Raw genomic sequence first — 14,052 nt, 5'->3', positions numbered from 1 at the left:
AAAAACTAAACAAAAGGAAAAGAATCTATTAATAGAAAAAAAAGCTCATTTGTTCATCTTACTAATTCACACCCTTTTAATTCTGTTTTTAACTAAATCAGTAATAACTACACTATCTTTATGCTTCCACAGTAATGGTGCTTAATAAAGTCATTATTTAGCATTATATGCCGGTAAGGAATACATAAGTGACACTGTTTTCTTACCAGACTGCAGCTAGGTTGGAATGCAAGTGCAAACTATGTGAAAAGCGAGGAGCTCTTCCTGTCCAGTATTGAGGAACTACATGCTGCTCCAGCCAGCTGCGGGCATCAGGTTCACCGACTGTGAAAACACATGACAGTTGCTAAGGTATTTTTATTTATTCAGGATATGCTTATAAAACACAGGAAAAAGTTATTAATAAGCTTATCCGCTCAGCTGCAGAATCACAGAGCTTTTCAAATAAGTTACAATTTACAACTATTCACACTTTACTGAACTCACATATATGATACTACTGTGCACAAATTAATTTACATAGCAATGCCTCATCTCCTAAAAGTTGCAACAAAAGTCCTAAAAAGTAAACTTGGAGTTTTATGTAGTTTCCAATTCTTCCTCAGAAAACGTGCTTCTGTCTCAGGCAATTCTCAAAGGATATACACAAAATCCAGCTAACTTAAAAAATTAACTGCCAAATATCACCAACTTTGTCACTATGTTCCTTTTTGCTATGTACGTTACCTAAAAATGTTTTTTTCTTAAACGTGATTATCAAGAAAATTTTCCCTAATACCAGTTAGATAGCTACTGGTTATACAACATATGAATATTATGCAGTCTTCTTATACAAGGTATCCTGTATCCTACAATATTCTGTGCAAAAATGTACAGCTACAGTTATTACTCCCTGAAGCTATTCAGAAGTAAGCCAATAGTGTTTCAATTACATAAAAATTAAAAAAAAAAAAACCACCATGCTGCATACCCACAACTGAGTCAAATGTTTCCGTTGTCAACCAAATTTTGTTTCAGCATTCTGATACTTAATAATAAAAATTTACATATATCCATACAACTACACGCTACATTTACTGTACAAGTTTTCATTTCTATTTTGGAATATCCATGTTTATTTCTGTAGAAATAAACAGAAGTCTTCTCCATTAGCATTAAAAGAAACCATATCAAACCTTCCATATTGCTTCTTTACTGTTAAAAAGAAAACAAGCAGTAGCGAACAATATGGTTCACCTTAAAACTACAATTGTAAGTCTAAAATGTAATACCTCACTAAAGAATAATAAGTAAAGCCGCATTAACTTGCTAAATTTGAGTATGTATGACCATATCAGAAGAATTATAGCTTACTCTAACCTTTCCAGGAAACATTAGGCACTGTTTTCTTATTTGGATCTTGGTCTTCTAAAGGTGTCCTGTCCACTTGAATACCCGAGTCCTCCCTGCTTAAAGGCTGTGTGTCCTCCTCCTCTTCACTTTCTCCAGACCAATCCTATAAAGCGCAACAAAACCCAGTACATTTCAGTGAAACATAACAGACAGATCTATATTTACTTCCTATTGACCTGAGAAGCCGAACATAAATTTTTTCGTCTTTCTGCCACTGTAAAGTAAAATCAGGACACTACAGGTCTGCCAGAGACTGGTTTAAGTTATACATAACATTAATAACCAGACAAATGGAAGAACTGGAGATGATCACAGAAATACAAGATGTTCTGATTAGGAGCAGGCAGGGTTCAGCAGAAGGAACCAGTTTAGTTGCAGGATTAAGTCAAAACACGGTGAAGAACAAAAGTATTTTTATTACTGTTACGCTGCTTGGGTCTGTGTGTATTTCATGGTATTATGTAAGAAGCAACATATCAGGTAATCCTGTGAGAGTCATACAAAGCATACAAATCAGGTCGCAAATTTCAAACCAGCTTATACAGTTGGCTTTTTTACCATAAGAAATTACTTACTGGTGTATCTATGCCTGGGCCAAGGTAAATTTCTTCTCCTTCCATCAAATACTTTCCCCAGTCAAATTCTTCTTCCTTTTCTAAGGGAAATATAAACATAAAAATAGTAAGTATCATGTAACTCTGACTTCCTTTTTTTCTAAAAACATTTCCAAAGCTAAAGTCATGTTATTACTCTAAATCTAAAATAAAAGGCATTCCCTTCCACTTAAGGTTACACCACTGTTCCTTTAACACTGTTATAGACTTTCAACATGACATGTAAATTGTGACATATCAACCAACTATGTTCCTTATTTATTAATTCTCAATTTTGTTGCTTATACACTCAGAATATGCAATGTAGTGTGCCATGAGCACATTTATCTGTATTACGTTACACTACCCTATGCTTCAATCCTGGAAAAACATGCAAGAATGCAACATATCACTTATTGTGACTAGTCCCATTTAGCTTGGTGGAAACATTCTAAATGTATGATTTACGTAGGCACAAGGATCCTGGACTGTAAACAACATAAAGCAAGAACTGTCTTACTCTCCAAAAAAGACACCACATATCCATGATGTGATGTGTAATACTTTAAAAATAACAATCACACAATATATTATATCTTAAACACGAAGCTTACTCAACTGTAATTAGTGTTGTTTGAGATAACCTCTTCATATTCACATTCCTGGAACGGGCTGAAAGTGCATTCAAAACACCGCCGAGGGAATGTGCAGAGATCATTCAAAAAGGAATCTTAAGATGCAAGATTTTCTTTAGGTTAGTCTGAAATATTCTTCTTTCAGTCTATGATACAACACTGTAAACAAATGGGGGATGGTATCCACTCACTTAAGCACAAGCTTCGTTTTTAGGCACTGAGTGAAACAGTCCTACTTTAGAAAGCAGGCAGCTGGGCTCTCCCTCCGGAAACCTTCAAAGGTACCTCCCTTTCCTTGACTACATAGGCAGCATAGAAATTTACATCACCACAGCCATTTCAACAGGTCTCCTACTGAGGTGCAAGACAGAGACTGAGGACAGAAACCTGTTGCCTGTCTTTGAGCATGTAAGCACTGCTGAACAGGTGGAGAACATTAGTAAGCGATAGCGGTACAAGTCAAAAAGAGCTCCCAAGGTACTTCAGTGGCTGGAAAACTTAATTTGGCGATGTAACATGAACGGGGGGTAGGAAAGATTTGCAGGCTATTTTAAATGTATAAATCATAAAAAGACAATCAATAAAGCACCTTGAAGTGAAGGAGATAATAAAATGGAAAGGACAAATGTCCTCCTTATCAGATTGCATTAACAGATTGTATCTTCTATTAGCAATATAAACATCTTGTAAACTTACCCACTTCTTTGCCTCTTGTTTTTTCCACATAGATGGTATTGGACGGAGAATCAGACAAACACAACAGAAGAGACAGTATGGAATAGTGCGTATCTGTCTTTAAAACACATTTTTAAAAAAGCAAGTCAGTAAGTGGTCTAAAAGATTTTGGTTAGGAACAAACTTAGCCTATTACCTGCAGGAATGCTCCCCATTAGTTCCCATTCCGCAGTCCTGAATTACACAGACAACATAGAATGGATAGCATTCAATATTCTTCTGCCTACTAATTAGCCAATCAATATACAAATACATCAAAAGTAGCCACAGCATAAGCTGCCTCTTACTGAGCTGATAATCAGAGAATATGGAAAAGAGGTAAGAGGAACCCTGAAGTACTGTGAAAGAAAGAAGTCACCACAGGACAAGGATAATGGACAGCTACATTAACGTGGATGAGGCGGAGTCTTAGATGCCCTTATTCGTATGGCTCATTATTTCAAACAGAGGCTAAAATGAAGTTACCTAAAACACTTTACTAAAATCATTATGTTTTAGTATCATCTTCACATTATCTTCCCTCATCTGAAAATCTACACAAAGCATTAGGGATGCATCTTTAACTCCAAGATTACACTAATTGGTTGTAAAACAGAGGCCTTCAATCAGGTTAGAATACTGTGCCAACACTGGTATGCTGAAGAGATTTGCTTTGTGGTCTATTCCCTAATATCTGCTTACAGCACAATCATTCCTTACTCAAGAAAGATTTTTCTTTGGCGTGGTTCTAACTTCCCAATGTTCTTCAGCAGACGATTTCACATCTAGACGCATGGAGATTCTGCCATCTACATCCTATATACTTTGACATAAACATATATGTACACACACTTACAAAGCTCTTTGGAAATGTGATCCACTTGTTAAGAAAAAAAAAAATCTCAAATTTCTGGTAAAGCAGCATCACACTAATCTACTATATACGGAATATAATATATTCCTACTGAACACTACTGACTCTACAAGAGTTTGTCAAAGCATTGACAGGATCACAGGATTTCACTTACCAGCCATAAAACTGATAAATACTCCATCTTCCCACTTATATGCCACTGCTAAAAACTAAATTCAATTTAACTTCCCAAATATGGGATATTATCTATCTCCAGCTATACCCCACTTGCAGTCTCAAAAGGGAAAAAAAAAAAAGCAAAAGAAAAAAAAAAAAGCCTCTTCCCACTCTTAAGACACTTGCAACATTCAAGTATTAAGTGCTTCCTTGGGCTTTTGTTTTTGTTTGTTTTTAATTGTATTCAACTCTCAAAACAAGAACAACTAAAGGCACTTTTTCAAAAGTCTACAGAGTACAGCATAATAACTGAAGATATGTGTAAGCTATTGAGGGTTCTGGGGTTTCCTCCCAAAATTAGAAGAAACCTAAAGAAAGGTAAATGAGAAGTAAAATCGGACTACAACTCAGAACACCTAGCCCAACTAAAGAATATCATTATATGAAGCACCATCTCTTAAATCACAAGCTTAAATTTCCCAATAGCACAAACTTCCAGTTTTCAAAGATCAAATTCATGATTAAACTACCACATTGGAAAGCGTTTAAGTGAGACAACTTTTGCCCTACCCATCCAGTCCGTATCCTAAACTGAGCTGATACAAAGTGTATCAAAGGTGAAACACATACATGGTCTCAATAAAGAAGCTACAGGGCAAGAGCACTCCATTTGGAAATACTAAAATCAAAACGTCCAGACGCATTATTGAAGGTAAAAAAAACTGGGCAAAGAGTAAGAACTGCTCAGTTCGCCATTGTTTTAGAACAGACGGGAATCCAGGTACATCTAGATAGCTACAACATTTGTCCCATGTGGACCATAAAACACCCGCTCTGCAATGAGAAGATGTCCTTTCACAGAATCATTAAGGTTGGAAAAGACCTTTAAGATCATCAAGTCCAACCATCAACCCAACACCACCATGCCCACTAAACCATGTACCGAAGTGGCACATCTACACGTTTTTTGAACACTTCCAGAGATGGTGACTCCACCACCTCCCTGGGCAGCCTGTCCCAATGCTTGGCCACCCTCTCGGTAAAGAAATTTTTCCTAATATCCAATCTAAACCTCCCCTGGCACAACTTGAGGCCATTTCCTCTTGTCCTATCTCTAGTTACGTGGGAGAAGAGACCAACACCCACCTCACCACGACCCCCTTTCAGATAGTTGTAGAGAGCGAGAAGGTCTCCCCTCAGCCTCCTCTTCTCCAGACTGAACAACCCCAGTTCCCTCAGCCGCTCCTCATAAGACTTGTGCTCCAGACCCCTCACCAGCTTCACTGCCCTTCTTTGGACACGCTCAAGCACCTCAGCATCCTTCTTGTAGTGAGGGGCCCAAAACTGAACACAATATTCAAGGTGCGGCCTCACCAGTGCTGAGCACAGGGGCACAATCACCTCCCTACTCCTGCTGGCCACACTATTTCTGATACAGGCTAGGATGCTGTTGGCCTTCTTGGCCACCTGGGCACACTGCCGGCTCATGTTCAGCCGGCTGTCAACCAGCATTCCCAGCTCCTTTTCCACCAGGCAGCTCTCCAGCCACTCTTCCCCAAGCCGGTAGCGCTGCATGGGGTTGTTGTGACCCAAGTGCAGGACCCGGCACTTGGCCTTATTAAACTTCATACAGATGATCTCAGCCCATTGATCCAGCCTGTCCAGATCCCTCTGCAAGGCCTTCCTGCCCTCCAGCAGATCAACACTCCCGCCCAACTTGGTGTAGTCTGCAAACTTACTGAGGGAGCACTGGATCCCCTTTAAGTCATGAAACTGTGTGTGCTGAAACCCTGAGAAGACAATAAATACATTTCTAAAATAGATATGGAAACTAAAGAATACAATCCTGAAAATCCATGACCTGAACAGCAACTGCAAACTCCACTGCTAAGTCATCTGAAATTTCCAACACAACATTACAACTGAAGTCCCCATCATTAGCACAAATGCAAGAGTGCTGGGAAAAAACAACAAGGGAATTGCAACATACATACCTTTGTTTCTTCAATACTTGGGAGGGGCGAGTTCAGAAATTTTTCTGTTAGTCTTTTCCAGCTTGCAGCTTTTCCAAGGTCAGAATGAACTACCAGTTTTTCATGTATTCTAATAACAAAAATAGTATCAAAAATGCTTCCAAAAAAAGTTAACTAATCCATTATTAATCCACAAGCATAAAACTTACCCTTCTATCGTCCTCTCTACTTTGTGACTGTTCACATCAAGAAAACGGTGAAACCTGTGTAAGAAATCTGTATTAGACTATGTTTTAAAAGGAAGCTTAAGTAAGGAAGAAAATAAGGCTGGTTTACGTATATGAGGACAACATTATTAGTTTAATAATGCATGCTTAACTCGACAACAGTATTAAATGTCAACAAAATTTAATCTTAGTGTCTCCTACCTCAAGAAAGATTAAGTACAATTGACATTAAAGATGGAAAAATGGAATGCAGGTTACATTTAACCAGCACTTTAAGCTGAATGGAAAATTACTACTGTATCAGCAAACTAAGCAATTAAAGTATGCTGTCAGTTAAGTCAAGTAAAGCACGGAGATCAAGAACTGTATTTTCAAAGGCATCTGTGTCGAATACACAAAAATTATCTGGGACTTGCATCACAAGCACAGGCAAAGCAAACACCCACATGGGAAGGCCTCTAACCCAAATGAATCTCCTTTATAAATAGTAAAGGAGAGTGCCTAAAAGAAAAGAGAGCTTAATCAAAATAAGGAAAGATATACAGAATCACAGAATCACTAGGTTGGAACAGACCTTCAAGATCATCAAGTCCAACCATTAATCCAGCGCCACCATGTCCCCTAAACCATGTCCTGAAGTGCCACATCCACACGTGTTTTGAACACTTCCAGAGATGGTGACTCCACCACCTCCCTGGGCAGCCTGTGCCAATGCCTGACCACTCTCTCAGTGAAGAAATTTTTCCTAATATCCAGTCTAAACCTCCCTTGGCGCAACTTGAGGCCATTTCCTCTCATCCTATCACTAGTTACTTGGGAGAAGAGACCAACACCCTTGTCGCCACAACCCCCTTTCAGGCAGTTGTAGAGAGCGAGAAGGTCTCCTCTCAGCCTCCTCTTCTTCAGACTAAACAACCCCAGTTCCCTCAGCCGCTCCTCATAAGACTTGTGCTCCAGACCCCTCACCAGCTTCGTTGCCCTTCTCTGGACACGCTCCAGCACCTCAACATCCTTCTTGTAGTGAGGGGCCCAAAACTGAACACAGGATTCAAGGTGCGGCCTCACCAGGGCCGAGTACAGGGGCACAATCACTTCCCTAAGTCCATGCCACCAAAGGCAGCATGTGTAGGGACAAAATAAGAATTCGTGAAAGGTAAGATAGACTTTGCAGAAGAAATTAGAGTAAAGTTCTTCAGTTACACAGAGAGAAAAAACACGGAATGGAATGTGACAGCAGTGAGGACAAGGTCAAGATTCTCTATATGTAGGCCCTCAAAGCCAACCTAGTATTTTGCCTCAGCTTCCAGCAACAACTGTACAGAACACAGGGGTAAAACCCTCATGATCCTAGACAGAAATGAAAACTACTGGATCTGAATCAGGAGCAAATATTAAGCTAAATAGACTGAAATTGGAAAGACAATCTGAAATCACCTCAATATCAAAGTAATAAACTAGAAAATGAAACTCTAAGGCAAGTAACAAGGATTTTTAATAAGTATCATCGGAGGATGAAGACACGCCCATATTAACAAAGTAATTTTTTCTTTTCTTTACTACAGTCCTATTAGTCTGATTTCAGCTGTGTGTAAGGCTTTGGAATAAAAGCACAATAAAATGTAACATTAACGAGATAGCTGACACTTAGGTTAAGAAAATATAGCTTACCTCATCTCTTACAGCACATTAGCTTATATAGGAAATCATTAGTTCAAATGGAAAATTGTGGTAAGTACAAGAACTGGAAGATTTAGAAAAACAGACTGGAAAGATAACAAATAAAAAAAAATCTGAAACCAAGAATCTGCACTGAAAAGAAAAAATAAGCTGTTAAGCTGAAGGGAAGTTGTTAGTGAAATTCCTTTAGTCTACTATTACTTAATGCTTTAATTAATGACCCTAACACACACACTCACAAGAAGTACCCATTTTTTTAGGCAAATTGGGAACATCATGAAGGATTACGGTGCTGCATGGAAAGAAACAGATAAATCTGAGCAACTACAGCATAGAAATATCATCAAATCCAACAATACAAACCACAAGTTTCACAAACTTGAAACTAAAGCAAGTTTGTGCTACAACCAAAGGCCTCCTGGTCTTGAAATACATGATATTAGTCAATCCCAGGCTGAAGTTGCACACACATTTCTTAGACAACAATTCTTGCATAAAAAACTCCCTCTTCCCAATACTCCCTGTCAAAACAGTTTGTCATCAACTCTGCCTCATCCCCTCTGTTTTCCTGCTACCTTGTTTAAATAAAAAAAAAAACAAAAAAAACCCAAAAAACACCCCACAACTGCCCAGTCTAGAAGAGCACATAGCTACACAAGCAACTGGGTCACTGGAACAGGAGAGAGGTCAGACAAGAAGATGGAAGACAGGGCGCATTTACCTGGCTCAAGAAACCCTGCTATCACTACCAATCTGCAGACTCAGAATAATGACTGTTACAAGCAACTATTCTGACACAGCCACAAAACCAATAAACGCAATCCCATGATGCATTACAGTAACTATTTCTGGTAAATATAAAGAACACAGGGAGACAGCAGTTACAAACACCATATTCCTACATTCCCAATGAAGACAACTAGTCTCCACAAAATTCAGCGAAGAGCTGAACTTGTCAAAACACTAGCTACAGGTCATACCCAGCTCTGCCACACCTCAGACTCACCTTTGCTGTTGACCAACGGCTATTTGGTTATTAAAATAGTCTTATTTGAGCCTGTTAGTATGTAGGATGCACAGTCTGACTGGATGCAATGCAGTTATGTCATTGCTCACCCCAAAAAATGTATTTAAACACCATAAAAGAATGTAAGTAGCACCGACATTAAATGGATTAGGTACTGGCTGCATGAAGTTAAGCAAGTACATAAGACTCCAAAGAGGCAGCAGTTAGTGATAGTACAGGAAACTGGAAATAGATCATGTGAAAACTGGCAGCAGAGACTGAAACGACACTGTGATAACTGAAAAAGCAGCATGTAAAAACATCATTAAGGACATTTTAGATGGCAGTGTAATAGAACTAAAGGTATACAGATAATATCTATTACAGGTTAATAAAGACCATGTTTACGACAAGCTCAGATAACATCAAACACATTATCTCCTGCAGATTGAGAATCTTTCATATAAGCAGCACAGTATTCTTGGCCAGAAGCTTTACCTCGATTTGGTGGAACTCTCTGTTTTTGCTTATGTATAATGATTATTTCTTGACTTCCCTCCAACAAACAAAATTTTGGATGGCTAAATGAAGGTGCTGAAAGGTATTTTTTTACGGATCAGGAGAACAGCCCTAAAAGACCGAGATTTAAAAGTGACGGAGTCACAGCCACTGGCTTGGCCAAAACAGCTCTGACAAGCGCTGGCAAACGGCCCCTGGGGCCACCCCCGACAGCTTGCACGGAGAGCACGGCAGGACACGGCCCCGTACCACACCCGGGCAGCCACAAGGCACTTCCAGGCTCGCTTCCAGGCGAGCGGGTGGCAGCGAGTGACACCACAGTCCCTCAGAGCAGAGGAGGGGGGCCCGGCCCCGCGCCGGGTGCCGACCCCGCCGGGGACTCCTCCCTCCCGCAGTGCCGGTGGGCGCCGGCGGGAGCTGGGACCACTCGCTCGCCCCCAGCCCCGTTTGCTGACGGGCACCGCGGGCCCGTCGCAGCCGCGGAGCTTTTCCCCCAGGGGCGGGGGTGATGGGCGCTGACCTGAAGTTGGACCAAGCGAAATTCAGCGCCGTCTGGAACCGGCCGCCGCTCAGCTCCTCCTCAGGCAGGCCGGTCACGCTGCGCACCAGCTGGCGGACGGCCCGGTCCTGCTCCTGCTCGAACCGGCTGCGGTGGCCGGGCGAGGCCAGCGGTGCCGCCATGGCCGCAGCGGCGGGAGCAGCAGAAGGAAACGACACCTGCGGGAGGCGCCACAAACCCTCCCCTCACCACCGCGCGGGCCGTCGCCACTTCTCGCGAGACTGCCTCCTGCCTTGTCGCGAGAGCCCGCACCCTGACCGGGCTTTCGAGGGGAGCGAGGCGGGAGGACGGCGCGTGCGCGCGCGCGGGGCAGGAGGCGGGGTAAGGGGGACGCTCGGTGGCGGGAGGGGGCTTGAGGGGCCGGGGCCGTACGCGCTCCGGAGCGGCCGCAGCCCGGCTTCTTCAGCATCTTCTTGTCACGGAGATGTCACTTGTCTTGGGACACACCCCCATAAAGGCATGATCACCCGGGATGCGTAATGGGCGAATCCTAGCCATCGCAGAGTCCGTTTCAGCAAACCAAAAATGCAATACCCGACTCGATAGGAGGATCAGAAGTCGGTTAGTTAGGGCAGGACGCTTCATCACTCAGAGGTTTTCCAAGGGGCCCTGCGCTCCATGTCCCAGCAGCCACTCAGTGACCCTTTTCAGCCATGCTTCTCCAGCACGTGTTACCTAAGAGGCTGCATTTCAGCATCTTGCGGAGACCACCCTGCACCAACAGGCCCGGCTGCCACCAGGCTTTTCCGAGGCAGCCGGTTGTCCTCCTCCCTGAGTGAACCTCTGCTTTTGCACGGCTGGATAAACCGCCATTAGTGGATATTTGGTACACAGGACACGAGCTTGCACATCAGGAGTGGAGTAAGAAACCAGTTTTGTCCTATCTCCGTGTCAAACGTTGGCCATTACAATGCTGTGCAGCTTAAAATGTTTCTGTGCCTCCATATGGTTTTATAGGGCAGCAAGCACAAGAGCTTGACCTTGAGCTTCCTTCTAGAAAGAAGCTAGCCAAATCATTGGGAAATGTTATTATTGACCAATTCCTGTAACAGTCTGTGCTTTGCTGCGGTTGTCGTATTCTTCATTGTTGGGCTTTGTCTTGCTTGATGTCATCAACAAATATTGGACTATAATCCACCCCGCCAAAAATTTTTGTTCTCCATGAAAGCATTTATATTGGCACAACAAAAGGAGTAGCCAATGGATCAGGAGGAACAGTAGAAAGAAGTCCTCAGAAATGTCCTTTTTAAGTTAAAATATATTTAATGTACCAATATAATGTGAAGATTTATGTAAAAATAGAGTAGTTAGTATAATTTTCATAATCCTAACAATAATAAAATAATACTGAAATTCGTATACGTTGTAGCGTAGTAAGAAACACTCGTACATTTTTACCCAGGTAGGCTAAATCTTACTTAGGGTTCAGACGCAGAACTGCAGGAAGCGATGGCCTCAGTGGACCTGCGGGCAGGACGCTCAGCATGAACGTGAGCTCAGAGGGGCTCTGCTCCAGGGCCTTTCTTATAAAGCCTTAATTTACTAAACATTCAAAGGAAAAGTCTATACAACTTTACTGGTGTTCCTACATCTCCTCTGACATTGTATGTGTTTCCTACTTAAGGTTATCAGCAGCCTTTTTACTCTTTAGTTGGCTTAGACAATGTTTTGAGCCATAACTTGTTGTCCTAGATGTTAACTAAAGGTCTAGACAGTCAGTAGACACTGCAATGCTATATAGAGTAGTAATTAATGGCTGGAATACTGTGAATGTCATTGAAACAAAATTATTAGATATTAAGGCTTCAAGTGTTCATTATACAATGTAACTGTGGTTATCACTTAACTCCTACATATTTAAGCACACCTGTGCTATCACTTCTGTCGCTGTTCAGAGTGGAAGTTTTAGGCTTTGCAGCATCACGAGAGCATGTGTGTGTCACCTGTGCCCTCTGTGGAATCAGGACCGTGGGAGCCACCCATTTCAGCACCCCATCAGAAAAAAAAAAAAGGAATTTTTGCAGCAGGAAGGATTCCAGATCTTAACAACTGCCTCATGACAAGCTGAGTACCATGAAACATGGGCTTTAATGACAGTGCTGTCTGAAAGGTTTCCTGCTTCCCAGCTGCCCTGTATAAGTCCATTTCCCCTCACACCACATGCTATGTGTTGTTTGTGGAGCAACACAGCGAACCAAATCAGGGAATTGATCCAGGTTAAAAATAGTTTTGCCAGGAGTTTTAACCCAGGTCAATTCACTGTTCCATTCCCTTGGAGGCATCAGGAAGTGAGGGAAGAACCACATACCCTAAAACCCCCAGGCAATGAAAGCACACCCTCCATGGCGGGTGAATCAGAAACCTGTGGCTGGTTTTCAAAACAGGATACAAGGGCTGGGACAAATGTATAACATCTGTGCTGCCTCAGTCATAAAAGGCTTTAACGCTACAAATCTTTTTTTTTTTTCCCTTTCCCTCATCATAAGCCTCATTTCTATTTTCATTTTGCCAATTTACAGTAGCAAGGTTTGGTATTTGATTTCAGCTGGGGGACGGAACACTGGTCAAGGAGAAGACATGAAGGCCCTCTCTAAAAGTAGACTTAAACTGTTTTTTAAAATAAGATTTAATGGTAGGAAGCGTAATAGTTCATTTTGTATTCCTTGATTCTTGTATGGTAACAGTCACTTCCCACCCAACTGCCTGTCCAGGTCACACTGCTATGAACTAGATGTATTTCAACTAAGATCTCCCTTGATCACAGGATTAGGTTATATTTGGGAGATGTGTCCCTCTCTATAATGTCATATAAACACCCGTGTCCAATCACATATTGGAGGAGGAATTACAATACAAGCCTTTTGCTGAACTGTGTGTCCTTTAGAGAGACTGCTCTGAGCAGGCAGTCTCTCCCCTGCTTCTCAACTCCAGCTAACAAGCCTATTTTCAAGCAGGATTCCAAGGCAGGAGAAGGAATACAGGAGGTGAGATACGTTGGGCGAAGGCCTGGCTGCAGTGGACCATTGGGCAAGCCAGCTATGTGAGGCTGACGCTTCATATGTGAGTCTACTCGGGTCTCACATCACTTTGAGCAGTCACCTCTGTTACCAGAAAAGCATAGGATAAATTCCACAGCATGGATGGATGGATGGTATATTTAAAATACTGTGTTTAGACAAGTATTTAAGGTTTTTAAGGTGGGGGTTTTTTTATTTTCCATGTACCTATAGAAATAATTATTTAATAATTAGTTGGAGAGGGATACAGAAAACTGATATATATCACAAATATGTTATGGCTATACTTCCCTTGAACACTAACTTTAGGATATGTGAGACCAATATGAGTGCTGAGCTATCAGTAAAGAGTAAGACCTGCCTTTATGGTCATGCAAAAATCAATCCAGGTGACTGAATACCAGAGGAGGCCATAAGCTCGTCATTTACACCAGAAGTTACACAAAAATACCTCCAAAAAGCAACAGGAAGATGATATACCCGATTTTTATGCTTAACAGGAAGAAGGTCATCTGATAACTTTCTACTACAATAGTTTTCAAAGTGCACCATAGCTTCTTACTCTCAATTCTTCATGTGGTGAAGTTTCACAACTGAATATAATACAGGACAGATTTCAAAAACTGCTGAAACTGACTTTAAGGCTGCAATTTATAATGGTTTGCATTTCCTCTTAGTTGGATATATGTTTAAGTAGACAATTCAGTTAA

The 14,052-nt window shown here is 41.5% G+C and overlaps 1 protein-coding gene across 1 annotated transcript in view; it reads right to left on the bottom strand.

The window, feature by feature from the left end:
* TUBGCP5 (tubulin gamma complex component 5) overlaps positions 1–10,447 on the bottom strand; it is a gene marked incomplete at both ends in the record, with an annotated part of 29,779 nt that extends 19,332 nt beyond the window's left edge. Inside the window, 7 exons of the mRNA XM_082004955.1 lie at positions 207–324; positions 1,360–1,495; positions 1,968–2,047; positions 3,317–3,413; positions 6,359–6,467; positions 6,547–6,600; positions 10,287–10,447. Coding sequence (XP_081861081.1) covers positions 207–324; positions 1,360–1,495; positions 1,968–2,047; positions 3,317–3,413; positions 6,359–6,467; positions 6,547–6,600; positions 10,287–10,447 — 755 coding nt within the window. The remainder of the gene's footprint in view (positions 1–206; positions 325–1,359; positions 1,496–1,967; positions 2,048–3,316; positions 3,414–6,358; positions 6,468–6,546; positions 6,601–10,286) is intronic.
* Positions 10,448–14,052: the final 3,605 nt, after the last annotated feature.

This window comes from Phaethon aethereus (genome assembly GCF_964289735.1).
Source record: "Phaethon aethereus genome assembly, chromosome: 1".
Lineage (NCBI taxonomy): Eukaryota > Metazoa > Chordata > Aves > Phaethontiformes > Phaethontidae > Phaethon > Phaethon aethereus.
This window is presented reverse-complemented; position numbering and strand designations above follow the sequence as displayed.